The following is a 20134-nucleotide window of genomic DNA, read 5'->3' as shown; positions in this document are numbered from 1 at the left end:
TTGTTGTATAATACATGAAAGCTAGACAGCAGATGTGGGCAAATCAAGCCAATGTTTGTTTTCCTGCACTTCTTTGCTACATGAGAAGTGACAAACACATATGAAAACTATTTTTTTTTCCATTGAAAAGTGGCAAACACATGAAAAAAATATTCTTTCCATCCATCCTTTATTAGCAAAGTAGCATCATACCAGACATTCACTATCAATCACTCTCTAGCTTTCATGTATGAAACCACAACCAGGCCTCAAAGTAGCACTAGAACAGACATTTACTATCAATCACTCTCTAGCTTTCATGTATGAAACCACAACCAGGCCTCAAAGGCCTTTCCATGGTTTCCCCTTTCCACATCATATACCCCAATTCAGTCTCGTAACAGCATATCATCCCTGTATACCACGTCGTTCCAATTTTCATTATCCCTTGTATGCCTCATTTCCTCCTTTATGTCCAGGCCCCAAACCTTATAAGCATCCTTCACTCCACCTTTCCATCACCTTGGCTTTCCCTTTGATATGTTTATCTTCCAAGTCATTATTTCCTTTCACATCTTCTCCTTATGTCCAGACCATTTTAGCATATCCTTTTCTGCTTTTTGTGCATACTCCTCTTGCTACCAAACCTCTCTTTTACCCTATAATTTATTATTCAGTAAATCTTTCTCACACCTCATATTGTCCTCAAACATTTTATTTCCAACACAATCACCCTATCCTTTACAATTTAGTCTAAGGCCCACACCTTGCATCCATACAGCATTAACGATATTGCTATAACATTAAATATATCCATATTTGCTTTTTCAGACAAAGACCTCACTTTCCATATATTCCTCAACACAACCAAGAATTTTACCACCACCATTTGGCTCACTTCAGTTGCCATAGTTCCATTCACTGCCACTTCCACTCCCAGATATTTAAAACACTCCACTTCCTCCATGTTCTCTCCATTCAAACTCACACTCCTAATAACCAGTCTCTTTTCACTGCTAAACCTGATAATCTTAATGTTATTCACATTTACTCTTAAGTTTCTCCTTTCACACACACTCCCAGTATCAGATACCAGCTTATGCAGTTTCTCACTTGAATCTGTCAACAGCACCATATCATCAGCAAACAACAATCAACTCAACTCACAGACCCCCTCCATCCCCAATACATTGCACACCTGCTTTTTTTCTCAAAGCCTCTTGCATACACCTCCCATACCATCCCATCCATCGATAAATTAAACAGCCATTTTGAAGTCACACCCCCTATCTACTCACATATACTTGTTTTACTCTCTTAATAAGAGCCCCTCACTGCTTCTAATAACTTTTCTCCTACACCATATATTTCATAGCACCTTCCACAGAGTATCTCTATTAACCCTATTATACGCTTCCTCCAGATCCATATACAGATCCTTCTGTTTCCCAGAGTTTTTCTTGCACTTATACTTAAAAGCAAACACTTCATCCACAAATCCTCTCCCATTCCTGAAATTACTTTGTTCTTCCCCAGTCTGATGCTCTGGGCATGCCACTACCTTCTCAGTCACCTCTCTTCCATACAACTGACCAAGTACATTCAACAAACTTATAACTATGTAACTTGAACATTCAACTTTGTCCTACTGGCCTTTATACAGTGGCTCTATACAGGCATTCTTTGCACCTCAAGCACTTCAGCATCATTCCATACGCAATGGAAATCCTATCAACAAGTCACCTATTTTTCTTTTTTAATTTCAACTCCAGTACAATCTACCCTACTGCCTTGCCACATTTCCACTTTCACTAACTCTTCTTTCACACCACTTGCTATGACTATCTCACTTCACATACCTTCTTGACCCAAACACCCTAAATTTGCCACCCTATTGTCAGACAAATCCACAATTCTTCAAATAACTTGCTGCATCTCCTCTTCACTTCATTTTTGTCTGTTAACACTTCCCTATTAGCCCCTTTCACTGATATTCCCATATGTTTTCATTTTTCTCACACTATTAGCCTCCTTCCAAATGATTTTCTAATTCTCCCTGAAGCTTGTTGGAACTTGGTCACCTCAACTCTCATTTGCTTGTTTTTCAGCACCTGTACCTTCCTCTTGACCTCCTGCAGCTTTTTCTTGTACATCTCCCACTTACTCGCACTCCTTATTAACACTTATGTACCTCTCTTTTCTCTTAGAAACTTAATTTTGTGATCCTACCACTCTACCCTTTTTCACCATCCCACATCCCATCATCTACATGCTACACATTTCTCACACACATGCCAACATTGCTTCACTAAACACTTCCCATTCCTCACCCACTCCCCAAGCTTCATTTACTCTCACCTTTTGCCATTCTACACTCAATCTCCCCCAGTATCTCTTTACACAAGCATCTGTTCCAACCTTACATACTCACCATCCACTTCATTTTTTTCTTCTCTGTAAGCCTCTGCAAATCTTCATATTCACCTCCACCACTAAATGATCAAACATCCCATCAGCTGCCCCTCTCAGCACATTCCCACCCAAGCGTCTCCCTTTTCCATGCATATCAATTTGTACATAGTCCAATAAAGCCTAATGACCTTTTCTGCTCCATGTATACTTACAAATATTCCTCTTTTGGTGCTAACTCACTCAGTCTGCTTGAGGTTACACTGAGTGAAAAGTCACCTTTAGCAAGGGTTTTATCATTAGGAGTACATTCTTGCCAAAGAATTTCTCACTTCAAAGAAGTCCACATTTCCCTGCTGCTGGAAGTAGTGCAGCCTTGAATTGCAGAAGCTAGAAATATCATCAGTAACACCTGGACTCTTTCAAAGAAATTAGTCGAAGTAATTATAAATGATTTTTTTTTTCATACATGTTCACTATATCCTGCATTAGCTAGGTGGCTCCAGGAACAGACAAAGAAATGGGCTCATTCACTCACATCCACTCTCAAGCTGACATGTATAATGCACTAAAGAGCCCCCATCCATCATCAGTCCCAACAGACCTTACCGTGGTTTCCCCTAACCACTTCATATGCCCTCGTTCAGCCTATTCAAACGTCACCACTTGTAAAAGACTTTGCTCCATTTCACTCTATTCCTTGCATGCTTTGCATCCTCCTGCATGTTCAGACTCTGAGCTTACAAAGCATCTTTCACCACATATTTCCATCTCCTTCTTGGTTTCCCTCTTTTCCTTCTTTCTACTTCTACCATGTACACTTAGTCATCCTCTCCTTACTCATGCTCTACCTTTGTCCAAACTATTTTAAACTAGGCATTCCTGACCACCAATCCTCTTTCAAGACATAACTCCACAATCTGTTCACCATTTCCATTCACATCACTGAATAACCCACACCCCCAAGGTATAACATCATCTACCACATTCCTAACTTCTGCATTAAAATCATCCATCTCCAGTATGTGATCTCTTGAATCAAAATTAGTGACACACTCACTCAGCTGCTTCCAGAACACTTACTTCATCGTCCTTCTTGTGGCCAGGTGCATAAGCATTAATAAACCCCCATCTCTCTTACTCCACTTTCATATTTACCCACATCAGTCTGGAGCTCCACTTCCTGACAATCTTTCACACATTCCCACAATTCCTCCTTCAGAAGTGCTACCCCTTCATTAGCTCTCACCCTCACACTAACCCCTGACTTCATTCCGAAGACATCTCCAAACCATTCTTCTACCTTGATCTTGAGCTATGTTTCTCTCAGATCTACAACATCCAGGTTCTTTTCCTGAAACAAATGACCCATCTATCTCTTCTTCTCAACTTGTTTGCCTCCACACACATTCAGACACCGCAAGTCTGACCCAATGAGGAGGAGGAGCACTCCTTTTAGAAACTGAGGCACAAGAAGGGGAGGGTTTCCATACCCCGCTCCTATCCCTCCTACCCACCTTCTACAACACACAAGGACTACATGGGAAGTGTTCCTTTTCCCCTATTCCCATGGATAATTATATTATCATCATTCAAATATTATTACAGAGGAGTTGCCTGATTTGTGGGTTAGGTACCATGGGCCTAGTACATTATTAAATTGCAAATTTTAATTTATTTAAATGGAAATAATGTTAGATTTTGGAAGACAAAAATATGCATAAAATTCTTCAAAACTGCCCTAATAAACATCATACCATATATATTTATGAAAATGGTGATATCAAGTAACTGTCGACCCAAGGTTTTTTAGCCAGAACATCCTTCATTTGTCACATATCTCATTTATAAGTCAACCCCAATTTTTAGAGGTCCAAAAACACTGAAGCCATGAGAAATATTCATTAATCAAATGATAAAATGCATACACAACAAAAATAATAATTTACAATTGTAAGCAAGTTATAGCACATGAAACTTTTATATACAGGATGTTATGGGCCCACATTCAGGATTTTTCATGGGGGATGGCAAGTGTTGTTGTACAGAACTCACTGCTTAATGCAGTTATAGGTAAAATTCAGTTATTCTCAGTATGAATGAAATAGCAACTATATCTTACCAGTATTATGGTGAAAATGTAACGATGTCCTGAACCACATGGGTAAACAAAATGTTACACTGTCTGCTGATGTTCCTACTAGTGCCACCTCATCAATCAAAATTTATTACAGATGTGTTCAGGATGTCAAATTCATTGCAATGTGGCTTATGCAAGAACAAAAAGGTACTATAGTAGGGGTAACGATAGATCATTAGATAGGTACCAAAAATTTTGCACAATAGAGAATCATGCTAAGCTATATTGTGATATCTATTTCCATGTAAAAAAGGGGTAAAGGAACATGAAAAAAAATATAAGAAAGATGTTATGTGGATTATGGAAATAATGTACCCAAAACACTCAAAACATCATTCAAGCAATTAAAATAATATTGGACACTTATACAATATGATAACTATCTGCTTACATGATTCAACCACATTTCCTTGGGATCTGTGATAGGCTAGGTAGAGTTTCATCATATATTATTTCCGAGTGCTTATCAACCTCAACGGCTCAGATTGGGGTGTCTGAATATTTGTGGATGTAACCAAGATGAGAAGAAGGGAGAGATAGGAAGTATGTTTCTGGAAAGAAACCTTGATGTTCTGGCTCTGAGTGAAATGAAGCTCAAGGTTAAAGGAGTGTTTCAGGAAAGAAACCTCAATGTTCTGGCTCTGAGTGAAATGAAGCTCAAGATTAAAGGAATGTTTCGGGAAAGAAATCTCGATGTTCTGGCTCTGAGTGAAACGAAGCTCAAGATTAAAGGAGAAGAAAGGTTTGGAAAAGTCTTGGGAGTAAATTCAATGGTTGGTGAGAGGACAAGAGCTAAGGAAGGAGTAGCACTACTCCTGAAGCAGGAGTTGTGGGAGTGTGTGATAGCATGTGAGAAAGTAAATTCTAGATTGAGGTGGGTAAAACTGAAAGTGGATGGAGAAAGATGTGTGATTATTGGTGCCTATGCACCTGGTCATGAGAAGAAAGATCATGAGAGGCAACTATTCTGGGAGCAACTGAATGAGTGTGTCAGCAGCTTTAGTGCATGAGACCGAGTACTAGCAATGAGTGATTTAAATGTGAAGGTGAGTAATGTGGCAGTTGAGGGTATAATTGGTGTAGATGAGGAATTCAGTGTTGTGAATGGAAATGGCAAAGACCTTATGGACTTGTGTGCTGAAAAAAAGACTGGTGTTTGGGAATACCTGGTTTAAAAAGAGAGATGTACATAAGTATACGTATTTGAGTATGAGAGATGGTCAAGGGGCATTATGGAATTATGTGTTAATTGATACGCTGGACTTGTGTGCTGAAAAAAAGACTGGTGTTTGGGAATACCTGGTTTAAAAAGAGAGATGTACATAAGTATACGTATTTGAGTATGAGAGATGGTCAAGGGGCATTATGGAATTATGTGTTAATTGATACGCATGTAAAAAAGGGACTTCTGAATGTTAATGTGCTGAAAGGGGCAGCTGATGGATGTCTGATCACTATCTTGTGGAGGCAAAGGGGAGGATTTGTAGAGATCTTGAAAAACAAAGAGAAAATTTTAGGGAGAAGAGACTGGTGAGAGTAAATGAGCTTGGAAAGGACACTTATGTGAGGAAGTATCAGAAAAGACACTTATGTGAGGGAGTATCAGGAGAGATTGAGTGCAAATTGGTAATATGGAGAGAGCATTGCTACCCCCTGCCTCAGCGAGGTAGTGCCCAGTAAACAGACAAAAAAGTCCTTATTCATTCACACTCAGTCTCTAGTTGTCATGTGTCATCGAAACCACAGCTCCCTATTCACATCCAAGCCCCACAGACCTTTCCATGGTGTACCCCAGACACTTCATATGCCCTGGTTCAGTCCATTAACAGCTCATCAACCCCAGTATACCACATTGTTCCAATTCACTTTCTTCCTTGCATGCCTTTCACCCTCCTGTATGTTCAGGCCCCAATTGCCCAGAATCTTTTTCACTCCATCCTTCCACCTCCAATCTGGTCTCCCACTTCTTGTTCCCTTCGCCTCTGATACATATATCCTTTTTTGTAAATCTTTCCTCACTCATTCTTTCCACATGTCCAAAACATTTCAACACACCCTCTTCTGCTCTCTCAACCACACTCTTTTTATTACCACACATCTCTCGTACCCTTTCATTACTTACCTGATCAAACCACCTCACACCACATATTGTCCTTAAACATTTCATTTCCAACACATCCACACAACCCTATCTATAGCCCATGCCTCACAACCACATAACATTGTCTGAACTACTATTCCTTCAAACATAATCATTTTTGCTCTCCAAGACAACATTCTCTCCTTCCAAACATTTTTCATTGCTTCCAGAACCTTCGCCCCCTCCCCCACCCAGTGACTCACTTCCGTGTCCATGATTCCATACACACACACACACACACACACACACACATTTATTTTTTTTATTATGCTTTGTCGCTGTCTCCTGTGTTAGCGAGGTAGCACAAGGAAACAGACGAAAGAATGTCCCAACCCACCCACATACACATGTATATACATAAACGCCCACACACACACATATACATACCTATACACTTCAACATATACATACACAGATATATATATATATACATTTATTTATATTTATTATACTTTGTCACTGTCTCCCGCGTTTGCGAGGTAGCGCAAGGAAACAGACGAAAGAAAAGGCCCAACCCCCCCCCCATACACATGTATATACATACGTCCACACACGCAAATATACATACCTACACAACTTTCCATGTTTTCCCCGGACGCTTCACATGCCTTGAATCAATCCACTGACAGCACGTCAACCCCGGTATACCACATCGCTCCAATTCACTCTATTCCTTGCCCTCCTTTCACCCTCCTGCATGTTCAGGCCCCGATCACACAAAATCTTTTTCACTCCATCTTTCCACCTCCAATTTGGTCTCCCTCTTCTCCTCGTTCCCTCCACCTCCGACACATATATCCTCTTGGTCAATCTTTCCTCACTCATTCTCTCCATGTGCCCAAACCACTTCAAAACACCCTCTTCTGCTCTCTCTACCACGCTCTTTTTATTTCCACACATCTCTCTTACCCTTACGTTACTCACTCGATCAAACCACCTCACACCACACATTGTCCTCAAACATCTCATTTCCAGCACATCCACCCTCCTGTGCACAACTCTATCCATAGCCCACGCCTCGCAACCATACAACATTGTTGGAACCACTATTCCTTCAAACATACCCATTTTTGCTTTCCGAGATAATGTTCTCGACTTCCACACATTCTTCAAGGCTCCCAGGATTTTCGCCCCCTCCCCCACCCTATGATCCACTTCCGCTTCCATGGTTCCATCCGCTGCCAGATCCACTCCCAGATATCTAAAACACTTTACTACCTCCAGGTTTTCTCCATTCAAACTTACCTCCCAATTGACTTGACCCTCAACCCTACTGTACCTAATAACCTTGCTCTTATTCACATTTACTCTTGACTTTCTTCTTTCACACACTTTACCAAACTCAGTCACCAGCTTCTGCAGTTTCTCACATGAATCAGCCACCAGCGCTGTATCATCATCGAACAACAACTGACTCACTTCCCAAACTCTGTCATCCACAACAGACTTCATACTTGCCCCTCTTTCCAAAACTCTTGCATTCACCTCCCTAACTACCCCATCCATAAACAAATTAAACAACCATGGAGACATCACACACCCCTGCCGCAAACCTACATTCACTGAGAACCAATCACTTTCCTCTCTTCCTACACGTACACATGCCTTACATCCTCGATAAAAACTTTTCACTGCTTCTAACAACTTGCCTCCCACACCATATATTCTTAATACCTTCCACAGAGCATCTCTATCAACTCTATCATATGCCTTCTCCAGATCCATAAATGCTACATACAAATCCATTTGCTTTTCTAAGTATTTCTCACATACATTCTTCAAAGCAAACACCTGATCCACACATCCTCTACCACTTCTGAAACCACACTGCTCTTCCCCAGTCTGATGCTCTGTACATGTCCTTACCCTCTCAATCAATACCCTCCCATATAATTTACCTGGAATATTCAACAAACTTATACCTCTGTAATTTGAGCACTCACTCTTATTGCCTTTACCTTTGTACAATGGCACTATGCAAGCATTCCGCCAGTCCTCACCGTGAATCATACATACATTAAATAACCTTACCAACCAGTCAACAATACCGTCATCCCCTTTTTGAATAAATTCCACTGCAGTACCATCCAAACCTGCTGCCTTGCCGGCTTTCATCTTCCGCAAAGCTTTTACTACCTCCTCTCTGTTTACCAAATCATTTTCCCTAACCCTCTCAATTTGCACACCACCTCGACCAAAACACCCTATATCTGCCACTCTATCATCAAACACATTCAACAAGCCTTCAAAATACTAACTCCATCTCCTTCTCACATCACCACTACTTGTTATCACTGGGGATAGGGGAGAAAGAATACTTCCCACACCTTCCTCACATGTCGTAGAAGGTGACTAAAGGGGACGGGAGCGGGGGGCCAGAAACCCTCCCCTCCTTGTATTTTGACTTTCTAAAAGGGGAAACAGAAGAAGGAGTCACGCGGGGAGTGCTCATCCTCCTCGAAGGCTCAGATTGGGGTGTCTAAATGTGTGTGGATGTAACCAAGATGAGAAAAAAGGAGAGATATGTAGTATGTTTGAGGAAAGGAACCTGGATGTTTTGGCTCTGTGTGAAACGAAGCTCAAGGGTAAAGGGGAAGAGTGGTTTGGGAATGTCTTGGGAGTAAAGTCAGGGGTTAGTGAGAGGACAAGAGCAAGGGAAGGAGTAGCACTACTCCTGAAACAGGAGTTGTGGGAGTATGTGATAGAGTGTAAGAAAGTAAATTCTAGATTGATATGGGTAAAACTGAAAGTTGATGGAGAGAGATGGGTGATTATTAGTGCATATGCACCTGGGCATGAGAAGAAAGATCATGAGAGGCAAGTGTTTTGGGAGCAGCTGAATGAGTGTTAGTGGTTTTGATGCACAAGACCGTGAATGTGAATAAGAGCAAGGTTATTAGGTACAGTAGGGTTGAGGGTCAAGTCAATTGGGAGGTAAGTTTGAATGGAGAAAAACTGGAGGAAGTAAAGTGTTTTAGATATCTGGGAGTGGATCTGGCAGCGGATGGAACCATGGAAACGGAAGTGAATCATAGGGTGGAGGAGGAGGCGAAAATTCTGAGAGCCTTGAAGAATCTTTGGAAGTCGAGAACATTATCTCGGAAAGCAAAAATGGGTATGTTTGAAGGAATAGTGGTTCCAACAATGTTGTATTGTTGCGAGGCATGGGCTATGGATAGAGTTGTGCGCAGGAGTGTGGATGTGCTGGAAATGAGATGTTTGAGGACAATATGTGGTGTGAGGTGGTTTGATCGAGTAAGTAATGTAAGGGTAAGAGAGATGTGTGGAAATAAAAAGAGTGTGGTTGAGAGAGCAGGATAGGGTGTTTTGAAATGGTTTGGTCTCATGGAGAGAATGAGAGAGGAAAGATTGACCAAGAGGATGTATGTGTCAGAGGTGGAGGGAACGAGGAGAAGTGGGAGACCAAATTGGAGGTGGAAAGATGGAGTGAAAAAGATTTTGAGTGATCGGGGCCTAAACATGCAGGAGGGTGAAAGGCAAGCATGGAATAGAGTGAACTGGAACGATGTGGTATACTGGGGTCGACATGCTGTCAATGGATTGAACCAGGGCATGTGAAGCGTCTGGGGTAAACCATGGAAAGCTCTGTGGGGACTGGATGTGGAAAGGGAGCTGTGGTTTCGGTGCATTATTACATGACAGCTAGAGACTGAGTGTGAACAAATGGGGCCTTTGTTGTCTTTTCCTAGCGCTACCTCGCACACATGAGGGGGGAGGGGGTTGTTATTCCATGTGTGGTGAGGTGGCGATGGGAATGAATAAAGGCAGACAGTATGAATTATGTACATGTGTATATATGTATATGTGTGTGTGTGTGTATATATATATGTGTGCATTGAGATGTATAGGTATGTATATTTGCGGGTGTGGACGTGTATGTATATACATTGTGTATGGGGGTGGGTTGGGCCATTTCTTTCTTCTGTTTCCTTGCGCTACCTCGCAAACGCGGGACACCACGACAAAGCAAAATAATAATAATAATAAATATATATATATATATATTATCCCTGGGGATAGGGGTGAAAGAATACTTCCCACGCATTCCTCACGTGTCGTAGAAGGCGACTAGAGGGGACGGGAGCGGGGGGCCAGAAATCCTCCCCTCCTTGTCTTTTAACTTTCTAAAAATGGGAAACAGAAGGAGTCACGCGGGGAGTGCTCATCCTCCTCGTAGACTCAGATTGGGGTGTCTAAATGTGTGTGGATGTAACCAAGATGTGAAAAAAGGAGAGATAGGTAGTATGTTTGAGGAAAGGAACCTGGATGTTTTGGCTCTGAGTGAAACGAAGCTCAAGGGTAAAGGGGAAGAGTGGTTTAGGAATGTCTTGGGAGTAAAGTCAGGGGTTAGTGAGAGGACAAGAGCAAGGGAAGGAGTAGCAGTACTCCTGAAACAGGAGTTGTAGGAGTATGTGATAGAATGTAAGAAAGTAAATTCTCGATTGATATGGGTAAAACTGAAAGTTGGAGAGAGATGGGTGATTATTGGTGCATATGCACCTGGGCATGAGAAGAAAGATCATGAGAGGCAAGTGTTTTGGGAGCAGCTGAATGAGTGTGTTAGTGGTTTTGATGCACAAGACCGGGTTATAGTGATGGGTGATTTGAATGCAAAGGTGAGCAATGTGGCAGTTGAGGGAATAATTGGTATACATGGTGTGTTCAGTGTTGTAAATGGAAATGGTGAAGAGCTTGTAGATTTATGTGCTGAAAAAAGGACTGGTGATTGGGAATACCTGGTTTAAAAAGCGAGATATACATAAGTATACGTATGTAAGTAGGAGAGATGGCCAGAGAGCATTACTGGATTACATGTTAATTGACAGGCGCACGAAAGAGAGACTTTTGGATGTTAACGTGCGGAGAGGTGCAACTGGAGGGATGTCTGATCATTATCTTGTGGAGGCTAAGGTGAAGATTTGTATGGGTTTTCAGAAAAGAAGATTGAATGTTGGGGTGAAGAGGGTGGTGAGAGTAAGTGAGCTTGGGAAGGAGACTTGTGTGAGGAAGTACCAGGAGAGACTGAGTACCGAATGGGAAAAGGTGAGAACAATTGAAGTAAGGGGAGTGGGGGAGGAATGGGATGTATTTAGGGAATCGGTGATGTATTGCGCAAAAGATGCTTGTGGCATGAGAAGCATGGGAGATGGGTTGATTAGAAACGGTAGTGAGTGGTGGGATGAAGAAGTAAGATTATTAGTGAAAGAGAAGAGAGAGGCATTTGGACGATTTTTGCAGGAAAAAAATGCAATTGAGTGGGAGATGTATAAAAGAAAGAGACAGGAGGTCAAGAGAAAGGTGCAAGAGGTGAAAAAGAGGGCAAATGAGAGTTGGGGTGAGAGAGTATCATAAAATTTTAGGGAGAATAAAAAGATGTTCTGGAGGGAGGTAAATAAAGTGCGTAAGACAAGGGAGCAAATGGGAACTTCAGTGAAGGGCGCTAATGGGGAGGTGATAACAAGTAGTGGTGATGTGAGAAGGAGATGGAGTGAGTATTTTGAAGGTTTGTTGAATGTGTTTGATGATAGAGTGGCAGATATAGGGTGTTTTGGTCGAGGTGGTGTGCAAAGTGAGAGGGTTAGGGAAAATGATTTGGTAAACAGAGAAGAGGTAGTAAAAGCTTTGCGGAAGATGAAAGCCGGCAAGGCATCAGGTTTGGATGGTATTGCAGTGGAATTTATTAAAAAAGGGGGTGATTGTATTGTTGACTGGTTGGTAAGGTTATTTAATGTATGTATGATTCATGGTGAGGTGCCTCAGGATTGGCAGAATGCGTGCATAGTGCCATTGTACAAAGGCAAAGGGGATAAGAGTGAGTGCTCAAATTACAGAGGTATAAGTTTGTTGAGTATTCCTGGTAAATTATATGGGAGGGTATTGATTGAGAGGGTGAAGGCATGTACAGAGCATCAGATTGGGGAAGAACAGTGTGGTTTCAGAAGTGGTAGAGGATGTGTGGATCATGTGTTTGCTTTGAAGAATGTATGTGAGAAATACTTAGAAAAGCAAATGGATTTGTATGTAGCATTTATGGATCTGGAGAAGGCATATGATAGAGTTGATAGAGATGCTCTGTGGAAGGTATTAAGAATATATGGTGTGGAAGGCAAGTTGTTAGAAGCAGTGAAAAGTTTTTATCGAGGATGTAAGGCATGTGTACGTGTAGGAAGAGAGGAAAGTGATTGGTTCTCAGTAAATGTAGGTTTGCAGCAGGGATGTGTGATGTCCCCATGGTTGTTTAATTTGTTTATGGATGGGGTTGTTAGGGAGGTGAATGCAAGAGTTTTGGAAAGAGGGGCAAGTATGAAGTCTGTTGTGGATGAGAGAGCTTGGGAAGTAAGTCAGTTGTTGTTCGCTGATGATACAGCGCTGGTGGCTGATTCATGTGAGAAACTGCAGAAGCTGGAGACTGAGTTTGGTAAAGTGTTTGAAAGAAGAAAGTTAAGAGTAAATGTGAATAAGAGCAAGGTTATTAGGTACAGTAGGGTTGAGGGTCAAGTCAATTGGAAGGTAAGTTTGAATGGAGAAAAACTGGAGGAAGTAAAGTGTTTTAGATATCTGGGAGTGGATCTGGCAGCGGATGGAACCATGGAAGCGGAAGTGAATCATAGGGTGGGGGAGGGGGCGAAAATCCTGGGAGCCTTGAAGAATGTGTGGAAGTCGAGAACATTATCTCGGAAAGCAAAAATGGGTATGTTTGAAGGAATAGTGGTTCCAACAATGTTGTATGGTTGCGAGGCGTGGGCTGTGGATAGAGTTGTGCGCAGGAGGGTGGATGTGCTGGAAATGAGATGTTTGAGGACAATGTGTGGTGTGAGGTGGTTTGATCGAGTAAGTAATGTAAGGGTAAGAGAGATGTGTGGAAATAAAAAGAGCGTGGTTGAAAGAGCAGGATAGGGTGTTTTGAAATGGTTTGGGCACATGGAGAGAATGAATGAGGAAAGATTGACCAAGAGGATATATGTGTCGGAGGTGGAGGGAACGAGGAGAAGTGGGAGACCAAATTGGAGGTGGAAAGATGGAGTGAAAAACATTTTGAGTGATCGGGGCCTGAACATGCAGGAGGGTGAAAGGCGGGCAAGGAATAGAGTGAATTGGATCAATGTGGTATACCGGGGTTGACGTGCTGTCAGTGGATTGAATCAGGGCATGTGAAGTGTCTGGGGTAAACCATGGAAAGTTGTGTGAGGCCTGGATGTGGAAAGGGAGCTGTGGTTTCGGGCATTATTGCATGACAGCTAGAGACTGAGTGTGAACGAATGGGGCCTTTGTTGTCTTTTCCTAGCGCTACCTCGCACACATGAGGGGGGAGGGGGATGGTATTCCATGTGTGGCGAGGTGGCGATGGGAATGAATAAAAGCAGATAGTGTGAATTATGTTCATGGGTATATATGTATGTGTCTGTGTGTGTGTATATATATGTGTACATTGAGATGTATAGGTATGTATATTTGCATGTGTGGATGTGTATGTATATACATGTGCTGTATATACATGTGCATGGGGGTGGGTTGGGCCATTTCTTTCATCTGTTTCCTTGCGCTACCTCGCAAACGCGGGAGACAGCGACAAAGCAAAATAAATAATAAAAAATATTTTTTTTTCATACTATTCGCCATTTCCCATGATAGCGAGGTAGCATTAAGAACAGAGGACTGGGCCTTTGAGGGAATATCCTCACCTGGTCCCCTTCTCTGTCCCTTCTTTTGGAAAATTAAAAAAGAAATGAGGGGAGGATTTCCAGCCCCCCGCTCCCTTCCCTTTTAGTCGCCTTCTACGACACACAGGGAATATGTGGGAAGTATTCTTTCTCCCCTATCCCCAGGGATCCAATTTGTTCTCCTCTTTCTTTCCTGAGAGGATGGTGGCATGCACTGAGCAATGGACTGGGGAGGAACAATGTGTTTTCAGAAGTGGTAGAGGATATCGGATGAGAAATTCTTAAAGAAATTTGATTTGTCTATAGCATTTACGGTTCTGGAGAAATTGTATGATGCTTTGTAGATGATGTTACAAATATATAGTTTTGGAGTAAAATGCTATAGTAAGCAAAAGAGTAAGGCATTTGTGTGAGTAGAAAAAGAGGAGGATGTATGGTTCCTGGTGGCGAGTATGCAGCAGAGATATGTGGTCACCATGGCTGTTTGATGTTTATAGGTGGAGTGTTGAGGAAGGTGAATGCAAGTGTTTTGGGGAGAGGAGCAGATCTACATTCTGTCTTGAGAGGTGACTCAGTAAATATTTATTGATGGTACAGCACTGGTGGCAGATTTGAGTGAGAAACTGCAGAAGTTGGTTCCAGAGTTTGGGAGATTGTGTGAAAGAGGATATTGAGAGCAAATGTGAATTGAAGCAAAGTTATTAGGTTTAGCAGTAGAGATGTTTGTAGGGGTGTGAGTTTAAATGGAAAAAGCTTGGAAGCAAAAGGTTTTAGATCCATGGGAGTGGGCTTTGCAGCAAATGGAACCATAGGAGCTGAAACGAGTCATAGGATGGGTGATGGGGCAAAGGTCATGGGTGCATTAAGGAATGTAAGGAAAGAGAGGCTACTGTACGTGAGGGCAAAGACAGTTATGTTTGATGGTATAATATTTGTTGTATGGATGTGAGGCATAGGTCCTGGATGACAGAAAAAAGAAGATGGTGAATGTGTTGGAAATGAAATGTCTGAGGAAATTTTGTGTATGCGTGTGTGTGTGTGTGTGTGTGTGTGTGTGTGTGTGTGTGTGGAGGGAGGCATTGACTGAGTAAGGAATAATAATGAAAAAGAGAGGATTTGTAGTAAGAATATGGTTGAGAGAGCTGAAGAGGGCATGCTGAAATGGTTTGGACTTATTAACAAAGAAGGTACCTATGTCGAGAAGGGATTGACCAAGCTAGAGATGGAAGGATGGCATGAAAGTGTTTTTGAGGTATCAGGGCATGAACATGAAGGAGGGTGTGAGGAGTTCACGGAAAAGAGTAAATTGGAGCAATTTGGTGTACAGGGGATAACATACTGTCAGTGGACTGAAACAGGGCATGTGAAGTAGTTGGAGGAAACCACAGAAAGGCATTTATGTTCTAGTTGTGGATAGAGGACTCTAGTTTTGGTGCATTATGCATGATACTTAGGAAGTAGATGTAAGTGAATGAGCCATTTCTTCATCTGTTTTTGGCACTACCTCTAAAACAGCAAAATAGTTTAATTAAAGCAAGAAAACTAAAGAGGTTCCCAAGACTTTCATTGTTATTTATGTAAAACAACTGTGGTGGAAATTGAAAATACTGAGTAGGTTATTCATCATATTAGTAAGGATTGGTGTGTTCTATGATACATAACTTTTTGTAACACAATACAAGTAATAGAATATGTAATCAATTTTTCAAAGTTTATCATAGATGCAAATGGAAGATACATATCCTGTGGAACAGAATAAATTTTCCTTATGAACTTCATTTAATGTCTTTAATTTTTCAGACACCATTTGCCACATCATCATTTATAGGGCAACTAACACTGCCATCCTGTCTCCAACTACCAAATCCCCCAAATAATATTGACAGCTATCACCATACACAATCGGATTCTTTGGACCGTACCCTACGCAAGTACCTGAGAACCATTAACAAACCAAGGTATGCTCTTTGCTTTAAATAAATCTTACTCTTTAGATATTTAAGGTATGCCTTCTACTTTTTCATTTGTTGCCTTCAATATGCATTGGACAAATTTCCAACCAACAAAATTAAATAATGAAATTGCATCATTTACACTTCAACTAAAATGGAGTTCTAAAGTCTAAAAAAGTTTTGCATACAAAAGCACTACACATCCGTTAAAAATCATACAAAAATATTCAAATTGACATTCTCAAACATGAGATTTTATTTCTTTTTTTCTCTATCTGGGAGATGTATAAAAGAAAGAGGCAGGAGGTCAAGAGAAAGATGCAAGAGGTGAAAAAGAGGGCAAATCAGAGGTGGGGTGAGAGAGTATCATCATATTTTAGGAAGAATAAAAAGATGTTTTGGAAGGAGGTAAATAAAGTGCATAAAACAAGGGAACAAATGGGAACATCGGTGAAGGGGCCTAATGGGTAGGTAATAACAAGTAGTGGTGATATGAGGAGATGGAGTGAGTATTTTGAAGGTTTGTTCACTGTGTTAGATGATAGAGTGGTAGATATAGGATGTTTTGGTCGACGTGGTGTGCGAAGTGAGAGGGTCAGGGAGAATGATTTAGTAAACAGAGAAGAGTTAGTGAAAGCTTTGCGAAAGATGAAAGCTGGCAAGGCAGTGGGTTTGGATGGTATTGCATTGGAATTTAAAAGGGGGTGACTGTATTGTTGACTGGTTGGTGAGGATATTCAATGTGTTCATGGCTCATGGTGAAGTGCCTGAGGTTTGGCGGAATGCTTGCATAGTGCCATTGTACAAAGGCAAAGGGGATAAAAGTGAGTGTTCAAATTACAGAGGTATAAGTTTGTTGAGTATTCCTGGGAAATTATATGGGAGGGCATTGATTGAGAGGGTGAAGGCATGTACAGAGCATCAGATTGGGGAAGAGCAGTGTGGTTTTAGAAGTGGTAGAGGATGTGTGGATCAGGTGTTTCCTTAAAGAATGTATGTGAGAAGTACTTAGAAAAACAAGTGGATCTATATACAGCATTTATGGATCTGGAGAACCAGAACCTTCGCCCCCTCCCAACCCACCTTGTGACTCACTTCCGCTTCCATGGTTCCATCCGCTGCCAAATCCACTCCCAGATATCTAAAACATTTCACTTCCTCCAGTCTTTCTCTATTCAAACTTACCTCCCAGATGACTTGTCCCTCAACCTTACTGTACCTAATAACCTTGCTCTTATTCACATTTACTCTCAGCTTTCTTGTCACAAACTTTACCAAACTCAGTCACCAGCTTCTGCAGTTTCTCAGCCAAATCAGCCACCAGTGCTGTATCATCAGCGAACAAAAACTGACTCACTTCCCAAGCTTTCTCATCCTCAAGACTGCATACTCGCCCCTCTCTCCAAAAACTCTGGCATTCACCTCCCTAACAACCCCATCCATAAACAAATTAAACAACATTTTGACATCACGCACCCCTGCCGCAAACTGACATTCACTGAGAACCAATCACTTTCCTCTCTTCCTACTCATACACATGCCTTACATCCATGATAAAAACTTTTCACTGCATCTAGCAACTTGCCTCCCACACCATATACTCTTAATACCTTCCATAAAGCATCTCTATCAATTTTATCATATGCCTTCTCCAAATCCATAAATACTACATACAAATCCTTTTGTTTTTCTAAGTATTTCTCACAAACATTCTTCAGAGCAAACACCTGATCCACACATCCTCTACCACTTCTGAAACCACATTGCTCTTCCCCAGGATGATGCTCTGTACATGCCTTCACCCTCTCAATCAATACCCTCCCATATAATTTCCCAGGAATACTCAACAAACTTATACCTCTGTAATTTGAGCACTCACCTTTATCTCCTTTGCCTTTGTTCAATGGCACTATGCATGCATTCCGCCAATCTTCAGGCACTTCACCATGAGTCATACATACACTGAATATCCTCACCAACCAGTCAACAACAAAGTCACCCCCTTTTTTACTAAGTTCCACTGCAATACCATCCAAACCCGCTGCCTTGCTGGCTTTCATCTTCTGAAAATCTTTCACTACCTCTTTTCTGTTTACCAAACCATTCTCCCTGACCCTCTCACTTCGCACACTACCTCGACCAAAACACCCTATATCTGCCACTCGATCATCTAACACATTGAACAAACCTTCAAAATACTCACGCCATCTCCTTTTCACATCACCACTACTTGTTTTTACCTTCCTATTAGCCCCCTTCACCGATGTTCCCATTTGTTCTCTTGTCTTTCGCACTTTATTTACCTCCTTCCAAAAAATCTAGTTATTCTCCCTAAAATTTTATGATACTCTCTCACCCCAACTCTGATTTGCCCTCTTTTCATCTCTTGCACCTTTCTCTTGACCTCCTGCCTCTTTCGTTTATACATCTCCCTGTCATTTGCACTAATCTCCCTAATTGTCCAAATGCCTCTCTCTTCTCTTTTACTAATAATCTTACTTCTTCATCCCACCACTCAATACCCTTTCTAATCTGCCCATCTCCAACCTTTCTCATGCCACAGGCATCTTTTGTGCACGCCATCACTACTTCCCTCAATACATCCCATTCCTCCCTGACTCCCTGGCAACTGACTCACTTCCCAGTCCCTCTCATCCACAACATACTGCATACTTGCCCCTCTCTCCAACTCTGTGGCATTTACCTCCTTAACCACCTTATCCATAAACATATCAAACAACCATGGGGACATCACACACCCCTGCTGCAAACTAACATTTACTGTTAACCAATCACTCTCCTCTCTTCCTCGTACACATGCCTTATATCCTTGGTAAAACCTTTTCACTGCTTTTATCATACGCCTTCTCCAGATCCACAAATGCTACATACAAAGCCATTTGTTTTTCTAAGTATTTCTTGCATACATTCTTCAAAGCAAACACCTGATCCACACATCCTCTACCACTTCTGAAACCACACTGCTCTTCCCCAATCTGATGCTCTGTACATGCCTTCACCCTCCCAATCAATACCCTCCCATATAATTTCCCAGGAATACTCAACAAACCTATGCCTCCGTAGTTTGAACACTCACCTTTATCCCTTTTGCCTTTATACATGGGCACTATGCATGCATTCCACCAATCCTCAGGCACTTCACCACGTCCCATACATACACTGAATATCCTTACCAACCAGTCAGCAACACAGTTACCCCCTTTTTTAATAAATTCCACTGCAGTACCACCCGAACCCGCCACCTTACCGGCTTTTATCTTCCGCAAAGCTTTCACTACCTCTTCTCTGCTTACCAAATCATTCTCCCTGGCCCTCACTTCACACACACCCCAACCAAAACACCCTATATCTGCCACTTTATCATCAAACACGTTTAACAAACCTTCAAAATACTCACTCCATCTCCTCCTCACTTCATCACTACCTGTTATCATCTCCCCGCTTGTCCTCTTCACCAATGTTCCCATTTGTTCTCTTGTCTTAGGCACGTTATTTACCTCCTTCCTAAACATCTTTTTATTCTCCCAAAATTTAATGATGCTTTCTCACCCCAACTCTCATTTGCCCTCTTTTTCACCTCTTGCACCTTTCTCTTAACCTCCTGCCACTTTCTTTTATATATCTCCCAGTCATTTGCACTACTTCCCTGCAAGTATCATCCTAATGCCTCTCTCTTCTCTTTCACTAACAATCTTCATCCCACAGCTCACTACCCATCTCTCACACTTTCTTATGCCACAAGCATCTTTTGTGCAAGCCATCATTGCTTCTCTAAATACATCCCATTCCTCCCCAACTCCCCTAATGTCAT

At 41.7% G+C, this 20134-nt stretch overlaps 1 protein-coding gene across 1 annotated transcript in view; it reads left to right on the top strand.

Moving 5' to 3' along the window:
* LOC139745978 (uncharacterized) overlaps nucleotides 1-20134 on the top strand; it is a 190255-nt gene that overhangs the window by 166453 nt on the left and 3668 nt on the right. Inside the window, 1 exon segment of the mRNA XM_071656739.1 lies at nucleotides 16151-16308. Coding sequence (XP_071512840.1) covers nucleotides 16151-16308 — 158 coding nt within the window.

Source organism: Panulirus ornatus, chromosome 63 (assembly GCF_036320965.1).
Source record: "Panulirus ornatus isolate Po-2019 chromosome 63, ASM3632096v1, whole genome shotgun sequence".
Lineage (NCBI taxonomy): Eukaryota > Metazoa > Arthropoda > Malacostraca > Decapoda > Palinuridae > Panulirus > Panulirus ornatus.
The sequence above is the reverse complement of the archived record's forward strand: the minus strand, read 5'-3'. Positions and strand labels throughout refer to the sequence as shown.